General features: G+C 36.6%; 1 protein-coding gene across 1 annotated transcript; it reads left to right on the top strand.

The window, feature by feature from the left end:
* The first annotated feature begins 3,879 nt into the window (after positions 1 to 3,879).
* On the top strand, positions 3,880 to 5,173 carry LOC145100304 (uncharacterized). Its single transcript, XM_079037625.1, has one exon. The coding sequence runs from the start codon at positions 4,223 to 4,225 to the stop codon at positions 5,087 to 5,089; it is 867 nt and encodes a 288-aa protein (XP_078893751.1). The 5' UTR covers positions 3,880 to 4,222; the 3' UTR covers positions 5,090 to 5,173.
* Positions 5,174 to 22,455: the final 17,282 nt, after the last annotated feature.

Genomic DNA, 22,455 nt, shown 5'->3' with positions numbered 1-22,455 from the left:
ACAATACGTGCGATGTTAAACAAAAATTGTGAGGAAGGACACGAGCATCTATATCGCGATTACTTTGCGGATAATTTTCTATACGGGTCGAAGGACTTCAAAAGAATATTTTGTTTGAGTAGGAATGTGTTCCTACGGATCGTCAACGCCTTGGAAAGTCGGTATCGCTTCTTTACTATGTTTAGGTATGAATTTTTTTCAGTTGAGATATGATGCTAGAGGTAGACGAGGGTTTACAACGTTGCAGAAATGTGTTGCGGCCATTCGTTTGATGGCTATGGGGGAGTCACCCGACACCATAGACGACTACATGAGAATGTCCGAAAGAACCAAAAGGGAGAGTTTGTATACATTGTCAAGGGGTGTTGTTGAAACATTTGGAGACGTGTATTTGCGGAAACCTTCGTTGTATGATTTGCAAGAATTGTATGGTGCATGAAGAACGCCATGGGTTTCCCGGAATGATCGGAAGCATTGATTGCACACACCGGATATGGAAAAATTGTTCGATAGCATAGAAAGGGAAATACGCAAGTGGTCATCACGGATCACCTTCATTGGTTTTAGAGGTTGTTGCTTCTCAAGATTTATGGATTTGGCATGAATTTTTTTGGGGTCACAAGTTCCAACAACGACGTCAACATTCTTGATCAGTCGCCAATATTCGATGGTCTTTTGAATGGAAAGACCTCGTATGCTCCTTTCACGGTGAATGGAAATGAATACAAATATGGGTATTACCTTACAGATGGAATATATCATTAGTATTCCACATTCGCGAAGACATTCTGCCCCCCGGTTGAAGAACGTGAAAAAAAATTACGAGAAGACAAGGAGCACGTAAGGATGTGGAACGTGCTTTTGGAGTGCTGAGGGCGAAGTGGCATATAGTTGAACATGCAGCACGGACATTGGACTTAGAAACTCTACGATATATCATGTATGCATGTATCATAATGTATAACATGGTAGTAGAAGATAAATGACGAAATATTGCACACCATATCCCAACGGATCCCAGACACGGTCAATTTCAGCTGGGAACAGCAGAGTATTTGCATCGAGTCGTTGACATTCAGGACGCAAATAAACACAGACAACTTCGAAAGGACTTGGCGGATTGTATCTTCTATGGTAACAATAACGATAACGATTAGCGTTTAGTTTTTTTTTAAATGCATTTTTTAACGAATAGCGTTGTATTTTTTTAATTTGGATGTTATGTGTAATTTAACTTCTATGTTATTTTTAATTTTTTAAAATTAATTTTATTCTATGTTATTTATAATTTGTAAACATTATGTTTTATTTATTATGTTATATTTAAAATATATTTGTTTAAATTAAAAAAATTTCAAAAAAATTTCAAAAAAAAATATAAAGTGGAAAAAAGTTTGTGTTATAACAAGATGTAACATGGTGACCATTTCCTCATTTGGTGTAATAACACCATTGGTGATGTGGCATGTGAGGTGACACCAAAATGAGGGAGTTTGTTGCAAAAATGGGGTTATTTTGATTTTGCTTTGTAAAAATAGGGCACTTTACAATCCATTTGCAAATCTAGGCCTATGGTCCCACTCAATCACCAACATTTATGTTTATCATTTCAAATATTTACGCTTAAGGCCCTTAAATTATCATACTATATTAAATGGATATCCTTTTATTTTTAATACTTTTTAGCTTTTATTGATATTTTTTTCATATTTTAAATTTATATGTGAGACCCTTAAACTATATTATTATTAATAGATTATATTTATATTCTTTGTTATATTTTATTCATATTTTATCTTTATTATTCTTTAATATTTTATCTATAAACCTATTTCTTTAAAATGTTTACTTTGTTCATTAGTGTCTTTAATTCAATATTGATACTTCATATTACTATATATTACTATAAGTGTATAAATTATAAACAAATAGATGATTTTAGGGATTACCACTTAAAGCAAAAATAATATTATGCCTTTAATCATTTTTTGTTTATCTATGAAAGGATATGAAATCAAAAACAATTAATGTTGTTTAAAATAGGTTATTATGATTTTATATAGCATCCATGATTTAATCAATTTTTTTTATTTATAAATTTAAATCCAAGCTTGTCTTAATTTTTTGTTTTTTTACGAACTCATTTTTAAATATCTTTTAAAAAATCATTTTCACAAATTCTTTTTTTTATAACTATTTTTGAAGCACGATTGTTATATTTAAAAAAAATCATAATATTATAAAACTGTTATAAAAATATGATAAAATGTGTGAATATGTGGAGTTAAATAATTTTTCTACAAAATTTTTTTAAGTCTTTAAAAAAAATTAAAAAAATAATGTGATTTCTGAACTAGTAGATTTACATTTTTTATTTACTTTTATTTTTTTATTTTCTTTTAAATATTTTGAAAAACAACTCATTAAACAAATTATTTAATTCCACTAGTTCAGAAATCATATATTCAGTTTTATTTTTTATTTTGTTAAAGACTTTAAAAACATTTTTTATAGAAAAGTTATTTGATTTTATATATTCACATATTTTAGCATGTTTTTATAACCTTTTTACATTATTAAATGATTTTTCTTTAAAATATAAAAATCGAACGTCAAAAAAAGTCATAAAAAACAAATTTGTGAAATTAAATTTCTTAAAAGATATATAAAAACAAAGTTATGAAAATATTTAAAAGAAAAGAACTTTGTTTTAAAAAACAAAAGGAGTTCATAAAAAAATAAACTAGAAAGTTATGAAAAATAATTAGAAATGTAAAGACCCATATCATAATAAAGATAAAGTTTGGATGTAAATTTGGCAAAAAATTTGGTTAAATCATGAGTATTATATAAAAGGTACATGTTTTTAATTTATGCGCTTATAATAATGAAAATTTTATGATAAAAGAAATAAGTCTCACAATAAATTTAATAGATGAAAAAATACCAATAAAAGCTAAAAAATATTGAATCTAAAAAACGATATGCATATAATATGTTATAATAGTTTAGGGGTCTTAAATATAAATTTTTGAAATGATAAAAGTAAATGTGGGTGATTGAGTGGGGCCACAACCCTATATCTACAAATCTACTATAACAAAATGAAGGTTTTTTGCCACATGTCCTCTTCTCATTCATTTAGACACATGGCATTTTTTAAAATTTTTAAATTTTCTATTTTCCACTTGTCATTTTATTGTCTTTTTCATTTTATTAAATTAAAGTTCCACATTTAATATATAAGGTAATATATATGTAAGGTATTTATTAGAAAGAGTTTATATATGTAATATATTCAATACATTAAAGCCTCATTAATTTTAATAATTCCAAAATTTTCTCATTTTTCTTATAAATTCAAAATTTTTAAATTGTTAAAATTTTAAATTTAATTTTTTTTAAATAAACTCATGTAATACATAGGTCTCACACCTAATGGATAGTAAACAACCCTATTTTTACAAAGCAAAATGGGAACAACCCCATTTTTGCAAATAACTCCAGAATATGTTACGACTAGTTGCCCACTGTAAAGCCTAAGAAAATCTCACCATTTGTTTTGCATTGCAAAATATATAGAAAAATCTAGAATACAATTTGCAAATGTTTGGTCACCCATTTCCAATGCAAATGTTTGTTCACCCATTTCCAAAGATCTCTCTTTCTCTCCCAAAATAAATAAATATAAATATTTACTAATAATAAGACATGGAAATATCCAAAGATTCGTATAGATGATATAATCCTTCATGGAAATGATATTATCTATTTATTTATGTTTATTTATGCCTCCGAAAATCTCTCCATTTGTTTTGCATTGCAAGAATATAGAAAAATCTACAAGACAATTTGCAAATGTTCGTTCACCCATTTCCGAAGAGGTTTGTCTTCCTCTTTGGACCTCTCTATCTCTCTCCCTCTCTCTCTCTCTCCATTGATGAACCTCCCAAAACTCACATACATGTAAAGGTTTCAAGATTCTTTTTTCAGATTCACCCAAACTATATGCATGCATATGATCTTTATATCAACCGTTGAATCAACATCAAAAACGTACGTTGTGAGTTCATAACCTTTTCGTCCATTAGCAATTCTAAAGAGGAAGAGTTAGAAGGGATTGTGAGAGATTTTTCAAGATCACCAACTTTCATTTTCCTGATCAAAATCTTTGGAAAATTTGTGATCTTTAGATTGAATCAAGATTGGCCCATGATTGAGGATGTCTTCTCAATCCCTAACTGATGACCACAAAACATCACAAAACACCGCTACGTGTGTGTATCAAACACAAGTTGGTGGCTCTAGCAGGAATGTAACGGTTGTTTGGGAGAAAAACACCATGAATCATTCTCTGGATATCTCCATAGATAGTGTGTCATCTGAGGTTCATCCGAATCACAAGATCGACCTCAAACCATGGTGTTTTTGGGCGAAAAAGGGTTGCAAAACAATAGAAGTTGACTCGTATCAGATTGAGCTTTATTGGGATGTCCGGTCAGCAAACTATCTTGCGTCGCCGGAGCCATGCTCGGACTTTTATGTGGCATTGATTCATGAAGAAGAAGTTGTGTTGTTGATAGGTGACATGAAAGAGAAGGTATACAGGAAGACGCAAACACGCCCTGCAGAAGTGGAAGCTGCCTTGGTTTTCAAGAAAGAGCATATGTTCGGGAAGAAAAGCTTTATGACACGGGCAAAATTCGACCCGAATGAGAAAGAATATTGTGAGATTGTGGTGGAGAGGTCGCCTGTAGGATGTAAAGACCCTGAGATGTGGATCAGAGTTGATGGGATCGTGGTGATCCACGTTAAAAACTTGCAGTGGAAGTTTCGTGGAAACCAGACTGTCTTGATCAACAAACAACCAATTGAGGTCTTTTGGGATGTGCACGCTTGGCTTTTTTCCAGTCGTGGATCGGGTCATGGATTGTTTGTATTCAAGCATGATCAACAAGAGTCGGATAATGATCACCGAGAAGATGATAAGCAAAGTACTGGAGACAAAGACAACGAATGCAATGTTAGTTCAAATAGTTCGACAAAATTACGATTATGTCTTATTCTTTACGCTTGGATGATTGACTGATCAAGTAGGTACATATATACAAGTATATATATAGATTGGAAAATCGACATGAGAATTGAGATATGTACATTTGTTCTCGATGAAGCAAAGGGCTATATGAAGCATATAATATGTGATTATGGTTTGCTAGTTGTTACCTGAGAATATAATATGCAAGTATGCAACAATTGTGAGTAGATGGATAATGAAATGTGACAATAGGACGAAACCATGCACATTAACTATATTCCAGAGGCATTACATAACTGATAGAAAATCTAAATTTCACATGATGTTCATTAAGGAAAGATTGAAATCAAGCCCAAACTGATAGAATTTAGCTAGAATTTCGATGACTTGTTATCAAACCAAACTCCATGCGACATATCGGGTCTTCTTCATGTGAGGTATCTTTGAATGTGATGCAAAGCGAAAGAGAACACAAGCATACAAGCCGTTCAAAAAAAAAAAAGAACACAAGCCTACAAACATTTTTCAAAGTTTACAAAAGGATTCGTTGTTTAATTAAGGAAACTTTTGTTTTTGACAAATTCGATCGTGAATTTGAAATCAGAAATAAAATCTAAAACAACTAAAATTCACTTCTTATTAAGAGATAGCATGATTGGATTGACGGGTGAAGGACTGATTCAAAGCACTTGACTAAAACCAATTCAAAATTATTATAATCTTTAGCATTTGTTTCTTCCTAAATATTTTCTAGGCATGTACTTTCTCTTTTACTTTGAATTTTGCGTTCTCTTGAAGCCTAAAATTAAAGGCGTTAGCTTCTCAATAAAATCATCAACCGTGTTAGTTTTCATTGTCTTCCAAAATTCCCAACATTCTCAATTAGAGCACCAAATTTGAATTGCAACCTACGCCTCTCCAATAAAATGGCAGCACACGACATAGCATTGAATGTGTCTTAACCTCAAATTCTTCACAAGTAAGTCTTATGAGTTCTCAAGCATAAAGATTAAGACCCTCTTGAAGTCGAAAGATCTATGGGATTGTGTTGAGAGTGCCTATCCCGGAGAAAGTTCTAGCAATGCTTAACAAAAGGACAATGTAAACAAAGATGAAAATGTGTTGAAAATAAACTCAAATAATGTAAGTGGTGGACTAAAGATATGCTCTAAATTTACGTAGGTATGGATGACGAGCTCACTAATAAGTGTTATTTTGATACGAGCTTCCAAATTGATAAAGATGATTCTCGATCTCAGTCAAAATATGTCTTCGTCATGAGTAAAGAAGTAGTAGACTCAAGTAGCTCAAAAAAGATCAAGGTTGCACAATGAGGACTCAAAATTCGGTTACGACAAAAGAAATTGGGCTTGGTGCGCCCCAAGTTCAGGGAACTGGACTAACTTTAACAATTAGTTGCGTCGTCGTTTTCATTGAATCTATTTGTGTTGAACTACTTTAATGAATATTTACATGGTGGGCCCAGATTATTATTATTATGGGTAAATGGTTTTCTTCATAAGAAATAAATATATGTTGTAATTTGTTTCTGTTTTACACTATTCTAAAATTATAGAAATAGAAAATATTTTGTTTTCGTACTAAGTCAAAAAAAGTCAGCGTGACTACATGTTTTGTTTGATTTTGACGGAAAGTTAAAACAGTGATGTTTTGGTCGACTAATTTTTTCAAAACACATTTTCTTTGTATTTTTATTATCTTTTCTGGTATAGATTTGAAAGACATAATATTTTTGAATGTTTTTTTTTGCAGCATAATAAATCAAACATCATAAATATTTTGAATCATAAAAAATTATAAATTATAAATATATTATATCATAATATTTTGGATCATAAGTACTTTGAATTATTTCAATTTGGATCGTATCATTTTTAACATAATTTTGGATCATAACATTTTTTTAAAATCATGCTAGTTTTTGTTTTTTTTAACTCATTTTCGACCATTAGACTTAAGATCATAAATTTTGGATCATACGATTTATTGGATATCGAAAATTAAGTTGAAGAACCATGTGTACGACAAAGATGGTAGTGGTTCTAGTGCTACGAAACATATGTCTTTGGAGTAGTTGGGTAGGGATTAGGAAAAAAGGTGAAGTGATATGTTTAACATGGGCATATTTTTTGGTTGCCTTATTTTTGTTCATTTTTTTGTTTTTCCACTAATTGCATTAAACATCGGATTGTCATATGTTGTCATATATGTTAATAAGCATTTTTTGCACAGAAGGATGGCTGATACATGAAACATTATGTAATGCACACCCCTATTATGTGAAATATATTTTATGTCTAATATTGACATGTTTGTTTTATAGCATCGTACTTCGGTGTCCAAATAGTTTATAACATCTTTTTTGGTTTATATGGTTAATAGAATCTTACTTTGGTATATACCGTTCATAGAATCTTGCTTTGGTTTATATGTTTTATATGGTTCATATCATATCACTTTGGTATATACCATTTATAACATCTTACTCTGGTTTATATGGTTTATAACATCTTACTTTGATATATACCATTTATATCATCCCACTTTGGTTTATATGGTTTTGTGGGTATTGGTCAAGTGTAGTTAAAGGCCAAGTGCAGTTTGATGCCAAGGTAGTTGTAACGCCTTGTTCCCAATCATTTTCCATTTCGAGGTGGTGATCAAGGATTGGGAATTAGCATGCTTAGGACCCATGAGGAATTAAGATATGGACTCATTTGGAGGTGGATGATGTAATTTAAATGATCCGGGTGTTCAATTTGGGTTTTGGAGCCAAAGGGTATTTTGGTAAAATGTCAGCTCGGGCTTTTATGGAAATTAGATTTTTGTTTGGGAAATTGTAAGGAAAGTATGATTTGATTAAAGCGTAGAGCTTCTCGTTACCTTTTCATGGATATAAGGATCATCGAAATCAAATATATAATGAGGAGGTTATGGCCTTCGGAGTATATTAGGGTTTGAGGGAAACCCTAGTACGCGAGGAGTACCTGGGGTGTATGCAGGGTGTACTGGTGCGAGGTTCGGTACGTGAGGCGTACATTGGAGTATGCTTAGCGTACTACGAAGGGTGGATCGTGGATGTGAGACTTCATACGTTGGGTGTACGAGGAGTATGTGGGGCATACGAGGAGTTAGTGGAAACCCTAATTTAGGGTGTTCCACCCTATATAAGCACTTTAAATCTTTAGGGTTGGCCTCTTTACCAGCCTCCAAGCCCCCAAAACCCTAGAAATCGTTCCTTAGCCTCCATTGTTGTGTATTAGAGCTCATTGTGTGCATCTTGGTGTGTTTTGGTTCATATTCAAGAAGAAGGAGTTTGGTGTAAGGTTGTGGATCAAGGAAGAGCTTGTGGATCCTGATTCTCTACTTCATTTCCAGCTTGTTTGAGGTAAAAAAAACTATGACCTTGCTCATTATAAGCTTAGATCTAGTCTTTATGGGTTTTGGACCCTTTTTGGCCCCATTAATGAGGTCTAGTGGTTGGGCACCACTCCATGAGCTATAAGTTGCCACTCTTGGCTTTTATGAGGTTCAAAGTCCATAAAGTTAGCACCTTTGAGGTTTAGAATCACTCATGCATGAGATTATGTCCATTTAGTGAAAGTAAAGTGTTATATCTTGAGGATGGGTCCTTTTGGGGCATGCAAAGTCACCAAGTCAGTGACTTTATGGTTCTAGACGTTTATTGGGGTTTAGATCTTTGGTTTGGACTTCTGGTCTTAAGCATTAAGTGTTTAAAGAGGGTTTTGGCTTAATGGGTGAGTACGTTGGGCGTACAAGTATGTACGCACGACATACAAGTCATTTAGCTTGTATGCTTAGTTTACAGCTGAGTACGCCCCGCGTACTCAACAGGATGGGTTTTCGATGTTTGGGCTTTGTTTTGGACCATATTTTGGGCTTAGTTGACTTGGGTCTTGTTGGGCCATCAGGTTTTAGGCTGATAATTATTTATGAAGGCCTACAATGGGATTTAGGCCCAATTTGTAAAATTGGGCCATGAATTAGGCCTTGGATGGCTAATTTGGTAATTGGGCCTTTTAGGATTATTAGGTTTAGGCTTAAGCCTTGGTCCAAACTAGGTAAGGGGTAAATTGGTCATTTACCTAATTGTTGTCTGATGGTTTGGATGGGAATCCAATTGTTAATTGAAAGTTATTTGTTATTAGTAGCTCGAGGATTTCGGACCAGCAACCACGACTATCAGTGTCTTTCGGCAATGCGAGGTGAGTCTCCTCACTGAGTTTAGCGGACCAGCAGCCAGGATTATCGGTGTGTTTCGGCAATGTCGGCCCATGGTTTATATGTTAGGATGCTAGATGTATGTGTGACTCTTGCATGTGTTATGTGATGGTATGCTTATCGGTCAAGCCCGATGCCAGGTGGGACCTGATGAGTATATTGTATGCTAGTTATCAGTATATGGTTTTATGTTTACCGGGCGAGGCTCGATGACTTTATTGTATGCTATTTTCTTTGTGACTATTACATGTGCTAGTAGATTGTATTTTTATATGATTATATGGTTAGATGATTGTGTGTATCGGGTGGGGCCCAATGTCAGGCAGGGCATGGTGATTGACAGATCTGTAATCCGAGTGGGGCTCGATGTCGGGCGGGGCCCGAGGCCGAATAGGACTCGAGACCAGGTGAGGCCCGATGGAGGGTGGGGGGCCCAATATGTGTTTTATGTATGTATGGTATGTAGTATCTTGGGGAACTCACTAAGATTTGTGCTTACAGATTTCAGTTTATGTTTCTGGTACTTCGCTTTTCAAATGGAAGAGTTCGATATGATTGTAGAGCACGCACCACATGTTTTCGTATTCTGTGATTTACTCTAATAACGATAATGTATTAATAAATCTTTGATTACCTTGGTTTATGAAATTGACATGATGTATTATTTTAGTAATTTAAAAATGAAAAGCTTTTGGGTCTTATAAGTGGGACGTTTCAAGTTTGTATCATAGCCTTTGTTTGAGGGATTCGAACACACTCTCGGGTGTGTCTCAAACTAAGGGTTTGGTAAAGTTTTTCAAAAATGAAAGAAAAATGATGTAAAAAGGGGAAAAACAAGTTTTCTAATACAATAAAGGGTGTGGTGCATGCAATCGACCGAGCTCAAGTAAGTTTCTCCGAAAATATCCATACATGTTATCTGGTATTATTTGATTTATGAATCTGTGAATCGCATGCTAGTTAGGGCTAAGGATCTGCTCAGTTTTTGCATGATAGAATGCTAGGAGAGATGCCTTGTATGCCTATTGTATGATCTTGTAGACTTGCATGCTAGTTCTGATTAGTCAGTGATAGGTTGGTCTTATATGTGATGTCTTGTAGCCTAGGAAACATGGGATGCTAGATTAGGTATAATTTGTATGCGTAAGGCAATCAGTATCGGGAATGGGAGCTCCTAGTAAGAGTTGTAGTATGTGGTATTGGATGCTCGTGATTATTATATAGATTAGAGTGCTACTTCACAAATGATGCTTGCTTTGTGCTTTGTGGAACTCATAGGTGTATATTTTAAGTCATATGTGACAAAGGTTGAATAATATCATAGTGATGGACTTGAACCTATTGCGGAGCTCTTGTTTGAGTCTAACCGTTGTAGGAATGAGTCTGTTACTCGAAGGATTATCTAAGCTTTGTTGCATGTGATTGTATTTATGAGATGGGTGACTGGCATTATGGGGAGTTCTTCAGTAGCTGATGGCAGGGTGAGGTCAGGAACCTAGGAAATCCTAGGGAATTGCTTCAATGGGTTTCGTTGCGCTGGTTAGCGAGTGTTTGGTGTAAGGATTGAGAAGGTGACTTAGAGGATTTGGTACGATTCTTGAGGAAAGTATGGATAGGTGTGGAATGTAGTATTGGGCCCATACTACTGAACACACAGGATCCATACTCGAATCAGGGAGAGTCTTGGAGAATCTAGGAAGCCTGTGAGATGAGGACTCTTGGGTATATTCGGATCTTTTACATGTTGTTTTCGGTATGGTGTTGAGCACTCAGGAATGGGGTTCAGGTTCTGGTTCCGGATCAGGTGCAGGTATTGAGTCGATCGATGCGCGGATGCAGGAGTTCATCTCATCGTAGATTACTCGTGGTATTTTGGAATGGACCTCGGTGATCTTTAGTTCGGTCAGGGATGGGATTTTTGAGCTCTTGGATGGTCGTCTTGGGTCCTTTTAGGCCGAGATTGTAGTTGGGCAGTTGGGGGCTCATCTGGTGTAACGCCCGTAGATCCGGGCTAGTCAAATTAGAGACGATAAGCATCAAAAATGACTTTTTGATGGAAGATTATTTAGAAGGATTAATATTAACCAAGTTTTAGTATATGTCACAAGGTTTCTGTGCATATAAAGAACACCAAAATCCGAGTTATAACGAAGAAGTTATGACCTGTCGAAGTTTCGCGACAGAACCGGCACGACACAACGTGACGTAAATAGTGAATTTACGTTAGAGCGATATTTATCCAAAACAATCTAAAAGATAATTGAAGATCTCATCGATAGTAGTCCAACGATAAAAAGACAGACGAAAGCAGAGTTCAGATGAAGGAGTTATGAGTTTATAACGGAGTTTTCTGTCCCGGCCTACTAAAAATAATATATAAGTAATATAATTATAATATATTAAAAATAAATTCAAAATTAGCCAATGGAGTCTAAACTAGAGTTTTAGAACATAATCTCACCTTCGCGTCGATATAAAGAACGTCGAAAACGGAGTTCGTATGCGAAAGTTATGAATTTCTGAAGTTCGGGGCGCGAAACCCCAAAACTGTCAGAGACCACGACGTGGCAAGCAGTGACACGACGTGGCAAGTCTCCTGACACCTCCGGGAGTCCCCTAGATGCAACTTGCAATGACGACCAAGCCCACGACGTGGAAAAAGGATCCCACGACGTGGCAAGGGCCAAATTTGCCCTATAAATAGATTTGAAGGGCCAGCCGACTATGGTTGCTCCATCCCTTCTCTCCCACTCCCGATACACCCTCTAAGCCCTATTTTAACCCCCCGAAGCCCCGATATCAACCCCGAGACCCGAAGCAAGTCCCGAAGCACTGAAGATCCCGAGAATAAAAGAGTTTCCGAGCCAAAACTCTGCCCGCGAGAAACCCGGTGTGTGAAGTGATCCCGGTTTCACCGAAGAATACTATCATTGCAAGCCGTAGTGCTGTCCGATCATCTTCTGATCAAGTGAGTGTATAGTCCCTTTCATAAACACGATAATAATACAAGTATTGTTTGAATATATTAAGTATATTGTTGTTTGTATGTGTGAGTGTGTGGTAACTTTCTTCTACCACATAGATATGGAGTATTTGCTATGAAATACGTGCTATGTGTTTATATGTTGTTGATTTACTTGAGATGGTGGTTGAATGATTGTTTTATACAGGTTTTTAAATGATCTAAACTATATATGTATGTTATATCTACAAATATGTTGGGTAGAACGTGGGTAGACGAATTAGTTGGTGTGTGATAACGGATGAGTTTGAGGATGAGGCGAAAGACAAACCTTGGTAGCTATGGATTTAGTACCATATGGACAAACCTTGGTAGTTATGGATTTAGTACCATATAGACAAACCTTGGTAGCTATGGATTTAGTACCGTATAGACAAACCTTGGTAGCTATGGATTTAGTACCGTAGAGATGAACGCTGGTAGCTATGGATTTAGTACCCGATGAATGAACCATAGCAGCTATGAAATTAGTGCTTTACGAAGGAACTTTGGCAGCTATTGTCTTAGTGCCTAATACGGAGTAAACGAATAGATAACTCTTAGGGTACACCCTTAAGAGTAAGGAAGATAATGGGGATGGGAAATTGGGTTGATTGTTTGATAATTAATTATAATAATTATATTATTGTGGGTTGAAAACCCTATATGCTCACCAGGCTCCCAAGCCTGACCCACTCAGTTTTCTTTGCATTACAGGTAATGGCACAAGAGTATAAGTTGGTGGACTTGACGAGAGATTTCGGATTATAGATCAATAGTTATAAATAACTGTTGTAAGGTCTATTTTGTTCTGTTTATGCTTTTGGTCTGTATTGAACATGACATCCCGAGATTTTGTTATATAATGAAAATACATTTCTTTAAAGAAATGCTTTGATAATTTTTATCATATTTTGTTTTGGGAACAAATTCCACAACTGCTTTCTTTAAAAGATAACTCTGATTTTAAAACAAAGCATAAACAAATCGGTCTTTTCTAGCCGTTAAATTGGGGATGTCACAGTTGGTATCAGAGCATTAGTTTAAGCGAACTAGAAAATTGTAGGAAATTTCTAGACTTAAACTTAGAATGCTAAGTAATGATTGTGAGGAGTGTGTCTAAAATATGTTAGGTAGTACACCTAAATTGACACGAGCACTAGTTTATTTTAGGAAAATTGCCTAAAATGCTTTTATGTGCTAAATGTTATATGTTTGCCATATATGATATTATTTGTTCAGATCTATGGTCTGTTGCCGACCGGATCTGGAAACCTTATGTGTGTAGGATTCTAAGCGTACGTCTACGATATTAGAACTAGCATGTAAACATTTCGGAGTGATAAGGATGATTTGAATATCTATCATGAATAAGGATCTAATTTCACCTTATTGGGTGTGTAGATCAAAAATGGTGAGAACAAGAAGTGGAGTTGGAAATGCTGATGAAAACAGGAATCAACCACCTGTGATTGAACAAATAGCTGTTGAAGCTGCTGCACCAGAACAGGTCACCATGGCTGGAGTGCAAGCCATGATTCGGGCTATGCTAGCCGAACAAAGGGAAGAAATGCGACAGATGTTGCATGAAAATAGGGACGAACCTATCATACCCATTGAGGAACCCGAACTGAGTCCCGAGCAATCAGAGGAAGGGAACGATAGTCGCATTATGAGTCAAGGTGAGACTCAAGAAGAACGAAGGAATGACCCGGAAAGGGGAAACTACAAGGATGGGCGAATGTATAAGAATTTCTTGTGCGCCAAACCACCAAGTCTTTCTGGGAGCCCAAAGCCTGTAGAGATTATGGACTGGATCTCTGAAATGGAGATGGTGTTTGAAAGTTGCGACTGTAGCAACAAGCAAAAGACTGTCTTTGCAGTTAGACAACTAAAGACTGGAGTATTGAGCTGGTGGAAGTTGCTAGCAGATACGATGCCCCGAGGGGAAGCACTAAGGATGTCTTGGGAATCATTCCTGGAGCAGTTAAAGATGCAGTATTGCTCAGAGATAGATCTGATTGATCTGAATAATGAATTCCAGAACCTGAAGAAAGGTAAAATGAGCATTGATGATTATGTTACTGCATTTACCGAAAAGATGAAGTTATTTCCATACCTAGTGCCAACTGAACTCTCCAAGATTGAGAGGTTCGCAAATGGACTGACAGCCGACTTTGGCCCAACAGTCAAGATGGCAACCACTCTGAAAATAGTTGTTCGAGCAGCTAAGAATGTAGAGACCCAACAAAAGGATCGGGGTCTGAAGAAAGTTGAAATTGGAGAAAAGAGGAAGCTTGAAGGATCCTCAAGACCTGATACTAAGGGAAAATTCGCAAAGTCTAACCTAGATGACCAAAGGTATGGACCCAAGTGGTGTGAAAAGTGCAAGAAGAAGCACTTTGGAACGTGCAATGAAGAAGTAACCTGTTACAAATGTGGAAGGAGCGGCCACTATTCTAAGAACTGTACACACAATGATAAGGTGTGCTACGGATGCGGAGGCAAGGGGCACATGTCTAGAGACTGCCCAAAGAAAAATGAAGCAGCAAGGCTAGAGGCACCGCCAAAGCCAAGGGCATTCCACATGATCCTCGACGAAGCGAATCAAGGATGAGGAATTTATATCCAAGGATCAACTTATGAGGTAGCCAATTAAAGGCATAGTATAGGGTGAACTTGAACTTTTGTGTAATCATTTCAAGTTATAATGTAAACCCTGGTTTTGATATTTATGGTTTTAATACATGATGTGTTAAATGATTGTGTGATTTTTGTATAGTGACTTGGTTCGACTGAGAGACAATACTTGGGACGAGTATGAGTAGGTGTGAAAGGTAGTAGATGCATATACTACCGGAATCACAAGACTCGCACTTGGATCATGGAAAGTCACAAGGTTACCAAGAAGCTAGTAATTGATTCCGTTTTGTTCAAGTGTGTCATTACCCTTGTTTCGGTAGTGACTAGTAAGATGGTTGTTATTCCGAACCTAGTGGTCATATCAAATTGAGTCTGAATTCGATGAGTTTGTTACGTGGTTCATAGAACCAAGTTCGAGGTAGCATCTGACTCAAGTCAGAAGATTGAAATCAATGCGATCGATAGCATCGCGCTCGTTGTTAAGGAAGCTTGTAGCTAGAAATGCTACATGCTGAAATGTGATTATATCACATTAGAATATGAAGGAAAGTATATTCCATTTTGGAATTTGACTCTAAGAGACTTGAGTCAAAGCGTTGCATCATGCGATGAGAGGTCAATAGAGCACGACCCATCGGTCTATTGCAATAGATGAATGAAAGTACTTATCCTAAGAAGAAAAAAGAGTCCTCAATAAGGATTTATTTTGTAACTAGAAGGTTATGATTGAAAGTCCAACATAGAAAGAAGAGCAGATAAAGGATTGAGCATCACGGTTATTACTTAGGATGGAGAGATAGCGTATGGAGTCAGTATACGAATCCTGTTTCGTTGATGATTACGGGACGTAATCATCCTAAGGGGGAGATAATTGTAACGCCCGTAGATCCGGGCTAGTCAAATTAGAGACGATAAGCATCAAAAATGACTTTTTGATGGAAGATTACTTAGAAGGATTAATATTAACCAAGTTTTAGTATATGTCACAAGGTTTCTGTGCATATAAAGAACGCCAAAATCCGAGTTATAACGAAGAAGTTATGACCTGTCGAAGTTTCGCGACAGAACCGGCACGACACAACGTGACGTAAATAGTGAATTTACGTTAGAGCGATATTTATCCAAAACAATCTAAAAGATAATTGAAGATCTCATCGATAGTAGTCCAACGATAAAAAGACAGACGAAAACAGAGTTCAGATGAAGGAGTTATGAGTTTATAACGGAGTTTTCTGTCCCGGCCTACTAAAAATAATATATAAGTAATATAATTATAATATATTAAAAATAAATTCAAAATTAGCCAATGGAGTCTAAAAAAGAGTTGTAGAGCATAATCTCACCTTCGCATCGATATAAAGAACATCGAAAACGGAGTTCGTATGCGAAAGTTATGAATTTCTGAAGTTCGGGGCGCGAAACCCCAAAACTGTCAGAGACCACGACGTGGCAAGCAGTGACACGACGTGGAAAGTCTCCTGACACCTCCGGGAGTCCCTCAAATGCAACTTCCAATGACGTATGCAATGATGACCAAGCCCACGACGTGGAAAAAGGATCTCACGACGTGGCAAGGGCCAAATTTGCCCTATAAATAGATTTGAAGGGCCAGCCGACTATGGTTGCTCCATCCCTTCTCTCCCACTCCCGATACACCCTCTAAGCCCTATTTTAACCCCCCGAAGCCCCGGTATCAACCCCGAGACCCGAAGCAAGTCCCGAAGCACCGAAGATCCCGAGAATAAAAGAGTTTCCGAGCCAAAACTCTGCCCGCGAGAAACCCGGTGTGTGAAGTGATCCCGGTTTCACCGAAGAATACTATCATTGCAAGCCGTAGTGCTGTCCGATCATCTTCTGATCAAGTGAGTGTATAGTCCCTTTCATAAACACGATAATAATACAAGTATTGTTTGAATATATTAAGTATATTGTTGTTTGTATGTGTGAGTGTGTGGTAACTTTCTTCTACCACATAGATATGGAGTATTTGCTATGAAATACGTGCTATGTGTTTATATGTTGTTGATTTACTTGAGATGGTGGTTGAATGATTGTTTTATACAGGTTTTTAAATGATCTAAACTATATATGTATGTTATATCTACAAATATGTTGGGTAGAACGTGGGTAGACGAATTAGTTGGTGTGTGATGACGAATGAGTTTGAGGATGAGACGAAAGACAAACCTTGGTAGCTATGGATTTAGTACCATATGGACAAACCTTGGTAGCTATGGATTTAGTACCATATAGACAAACCTTGGTAGCTATGGATTTAGTACCGTGTAGACAAACCTTGGTAGCTATGGATTTAGTACCGTAGAGATGAACGCTGGTAGCTATGGATTTAGTACCCGATGAATGAACCATAGCAGCTATGAAATTAGTGCTTTATGAAGGAACCTTGGCAGCTATTGTCTTAGTGCCTAGTACGGAGTAAACGAATAGATAACTCTTAGGGTAAACCCTTAAGAGTAAGGAAGATAATGGGGATGGGAAATTGGGTTGATTGCTTGATAATTAATTATAATAATTATATTATTGTGGGTTGAAAACCCTATATGCTCACCAGACTCCCAAGCCTGACCCACTCAGTTTTCTTTGCATTATAGGTAATGGCACAAGAGTATAAGTTGGTGGACTTGACGAGAGATTTCGGATTATAGATCAATAGTTATAAATAACTGTTGTAAGGTCTATTTTGTTCTGTTTATGTTTTTGGTCTGTATTGAACATGACATCCCGAGATTTTGTTATATAAGGAAAATACATTTCTTTAAAGAAATGCTTTGATAATTTTTATCATATTTTGTTTTGGGAACAAATTCCGCAACTACTTTCTTTAAAAGATAACTCTGATTTTAAAACAAAGCATAAACAAATCGGTCTTTTCTGGCCGTGAAATTGGGGATGTCACATCTGGAGCCCAAAGCTTATGGATCCATTGAATCCTTCAGGAAGGAGGATCATATTGCTAGTTCTCGTCATTTGGGTTCGGAGGTGGGTTATGCACCAAGTCCTCGGGAGGAGGGTCGATTCCATGATTGGATTTCGTGGAGGTTTCACGAGCTTCACGCAAGGAGTTACCCAACATCATTGATATATTGGTCGCCAGGTTTGAGGGTCGGACCTCGGTTGTTTAGACGGTTAATAGGGTGGTCGGGGTAACTCAGGAGGAGGAGGTCAGCATTCCAGCAGATGCTTCTACGGGTATGTTATCTTTTCATTTATTCTCGTTCATTATCAGAATTTATATTGCTTGGAATTTTGTTATGGTTTGGGTAAGCATTATCTCTGTTTTGGTTCTCTGCTATTGTCTGGGTTATATTATCTAGTATTGTTATATGCCATTTTGCATGCCATGAATCAGTAAAGGGTCGTATCTTGCTGAGAGGGTTTCAGCGTGTTCGATTGTTGTTCCGGGTCTTTATCGGGATCAATTATGGGGTAATGTTGAAGGGTCTATGGTCAGGACTAGTGTATTAGTTCTCAATTGAAGTTAGGGATTCAGTTGTTTTATCTTTTGATCTGATGGGATCGGAGGTTGTCTATGGAAGAACTTTTTGGTTCAAACACTATTGTTGCTAGGAGAGGATCAGTAGTAGGAAGATGGTGGTGTCGATTGCATGAGTTGAGTGGTCAATGGAAGTGTCAGGGAATTTTATATTTTCATGGGTTGTAGACGGTTAGAATCCAATGATTCTTTGAGAATGGAAGTCGGGGTGAAGATTCGTCAGTTCAGGGCAAGGGTTATGGTTTTTAGTCGCCAGTATAAGAACTCAAGGAATTGGGATAGGAGATCTTCGATGAGTCCAAGTGGGGGAGTATTGATCAGGAATTTTCAGTAGTTGGATCGGGTGTGAAACTAGGGTAGACAGCCCAAGTGGTCGTCTGGATTGAAGTTATGTAAGCTGGAAGTTCAGGAAACTTCCAACAGTTGGTCGGCGCCTTATTTTCTATGCATAGAAAAATTATGGATGGGTCCAGGTCGAGGGTTGTGTTAGAGTCTCGATGTCTGTTCTTGTATGATGAAGATTTTGGGGTTCGAAGCATAACCCGAACACCTGATTGGATGCAGTTGGATGCAGGTTTCGGCTCAAGATGTGTAGGGTTGTGATGGTTTGGGTGTGGTAAGACCATGGGTGGAAACCATGGTTGGTTTGAAGTGTCATAAGACAGTGATGGGATCGTAGCATTCACCAATTTAAGGAAGACTATCGTTGGAGGTGGTCATGAGCGTAAAAGGGAACCAGTTCATGCTTTGGGCACAACGGGCAGGACTGTCGAGGAGCATTTCCTTGTTTTAGGTTGAGGACCATCGGGGTCCAAGGCGAAGTTAGACCTGAGTAGCTCTAGTTTAGGTGGGACCCGTGGTCGAGGCCTGCTCCATGGTATAGCTTGGGTGGGACCCATGGGCGAGGCCCGTGTGTTTATGGTAATACAGGTGGGACCTGGTAGAGACCGTTAGGCCGAGGTATTGGATCTTGGGTTGCACGATTGAGTGTGTGGTCAACAAATGGCATAGAGGGATGTTTAGGCTAGTTAGCCTTGTCTTTTGGACTCTTGGGAACCTGGTGGCTAGACTAGGTGCGAGACTGGTAGTCTCAACGATGGTTGGGAATCTCCATATCCTGGTTGAGTGAGGGGATTGTTGTGAATCAGATGGTTTCGGGTGAAATGCAAGTGTAGATCCTTGGATCTCAAGTTATAAGTTATGTAGCAAGTTGGTTCTTGGTGGGAACTCACATTGGGGATCGCGAGTATTTGTGTGCAAGCTAGGTCTTCATTTTAATGGGATATGAATTAAGGAATATGCATGTCAAGGGTATCGGTTGAAGAATTTAGGGTTAGAGGATGGGTTCAGATTCGAAGGTAGATCAGACTCTTATGGCTGTGTTTTGGTTTGGTTCTATCTGTGTGGGGGTCAGGTAAGGATGGAGTTACAGAATTTCAACAGCGGTATTTTGGTTCGGCAATTCAAGGAAGCAGAGTCTTTTTCAGCACCAGAAGGTTTATCTCCCAGGTTGTTTTGCGTTGTTCATTATTTTTATGGAGTTTTTATTATCATGATGAGTCTTTCTTGAAGGATCGTCTAATCCCTCTGGTTAATTGGAATGGAATTAGAAATGGTTTTGCATGGGTAGTCTGTTAGGGAGTCAAACCATCTCGAGACTTCAGATTTCTGGTTGAGTAGCGTGGTTATTTTTTCATGTGATTGTTTTAGGTTAGGAAAGGATTCATTCATCTTCGGGTTGGAGAGCTAAGCTAGGGTTGGTTTCAGTTGTCTTGGGAAGGTTGGGCATTCTCGAGGTTGTGGTTGTTTCTCGGTTTCTATGGCATGTTGGGGATGGTAAGAAATGATTTCGAGGACTAAATCTAAGTTAATTAGGGGAGAGTTGTAATGCCCTAATCCAAATCGTTTTCCATTTCGGGGTGGTGATCAAGGATTGGGAATTAGCAGACTTAGGACCCTTAAGGAATTGAGATATGGACTCATTTGGAGGTCGATGATGTAATTTAGATGATTCGGGTGTTCGGTTTGGGTTTTAGAGCCAAAGGGTATTTTGCTAAAATGTCAGTTCGGGCTTTTATGGGAATTGGATTTTTGTTCGGGAAATTGCACTACTAGAAAAACAGCATTTTACGACGCACGTTTACGACACGCAATGCGTATCAAGGAAGGTCCTGTCATAAAAGAAGACGACATGCATTCGTGTGTCGTAACCTAACGACGCACATGTTATTGACACGCAAAGCATATCAAAAAATCCGTTGTCAAGAAAGCCCATGTCATAAATGAAGATGACGCACATTTTTGCGTATCATAACTTTAAATGTTTAAAAAAATATATTATTTATAGATTTACTTATTTTCAAGTTAAATTTTTATTTAATGTTTCATAATAGAAAATAAAATATCATATACAAAAAATAGAATCCATTGCATAATTTTAATGTCATACAAATAAGTCATTGCACTAGTATGTCAAATACAAATAATCATTTCAATAGTAAGTAAATGTAACACGTTGCTAATATTGCATAATATTTATTATAGAAAACAAAACATGTACAACCTTAAAAGAAACCCATGACTAAATTCTCCTTTGACAATCTCATTTGACAATTTCCTTTCTAAAAGAATAACCTGAATGCAGGAACTTTGAAAGGTTGCAAGGCATGGAAGGAGGTTGCTAGAGCTGTCAGAAACTGCACGTCGTAAAAGGCTGTTATTATGTCTAGAGTATTGCATACCTGAAGATCCATTTGTTAGCTCTACAACACTTTTTGAATCTGAACCTTGTCTTTCATCACTAACACCAGCATCTTTTGTAGCCCAATTACATCTATATAAAAACGTATATGCACTAAAAAATTACATGCCAGATAATTAGCAAAAAAAAATCTTTAATATGAATAAGAGTATCTATTCCGCTACGTTTATTATCAAAAACATATTTTCAAATGTCTTCTCCAATACAAAAGCTTCTTTTTAACGATTATCTAATTTGTTGTTTTTGAACCACACGCCATATTTCTATAAAATAACTATGTCAGGACTTTTTTTTTATATTTTACGTATAAAAAGATAATAACATTATCGTATATGTAGTTATAAAAATATTATCCGATAACTATGTTTTTGAATACTTGATATTGGGTCTTACAAAAATCATTTCAATGGTAATTGTTTTCTAGAAAAATATTCATTTTTATTTTGTTAAATCAAATAGATAAGTAGTCAGGAAATAATATACATTTAAGATTAGAATATGATTCGGAGGGAGGGGGGGATAAAATATTATTTCATAATAGTAAAATCTAAAAACCTTATTCTACAATAAGTAGTCGGTGGAAAAAAATGACATTTTTGCACTGCTAAAAAGCTTTAAAAAATACTTAAATAATAATAAGAAGATAAGTAACAAAAGAATCACCTGCCAAGTTAATTAGTCCATTATCCCGAATTCTACATGAATCTGATTCAAGCTCTCCAATTTATTTAAACCTGCATCAAGCGGCACAAAAACATATAATCTTCTAATTTAATAGACATCAAAAACTTCGACTTTATACATGTTTAGTATAAAACATAAATAAAAAATAATCAAAGGACAAGAAGCACCGTTCAGATGTACCAAAACAGCATCTGCAATATCATTGAATCCCAAATTGAGTACTCTTAAAGCCTTAAGCCCTAAAATCACACCCATGAAATTAAAATTATATTATAAACTAACATATTTAAGGAATTTTTTTTAGCTTTAAGCTACCCTAAGGAAGACTTACTTGATAAATTTATCAAGATGTTACCATGTCCTCTGGGTTTTTGACCAGTTTACCCCTGTGTTTCCTTCTTTTGTAAACTAGCATGTTTGGGGGCTTATTAAAATCATCGACACCAATCCAGTCAAGAAGATAACCATCGTAAATGAATTGAATGTGGAAAACTAATGAATCTGCAGTGATGCAAAAAGACGGTTATACCCTCATGAGTGGAACTGAAAAC

The sequence above is a fragment of the Lactuca serriola genome, chromosome 4 (assembly GCF_051521515.1).
Source record: "Lactuca serriola cultivar US96UC23 chromosome 4, Lser_US96UC23_V15, whole genome shotgun sequence".
NCBI lineage: Eukaryota > Viridiplantae > Streptophyta > Magnoliopsida > Asterales > Asteraceae > Lactuca > Lactuca serriola.
Note: the sequence above shows the minus strand (reverse complement) of the source record. Positions and strands in the feature narration are given on the sequence as shown.

Excerpts from the sequence above, each read along its gene's own strand:
- LOC145100304 (XM_079037625.1), top strand. The coding sequence starts at position 4,223 with ATGTCTTCTCAATCCCTAACTGATGACCACAAAACATCACAAAACACC.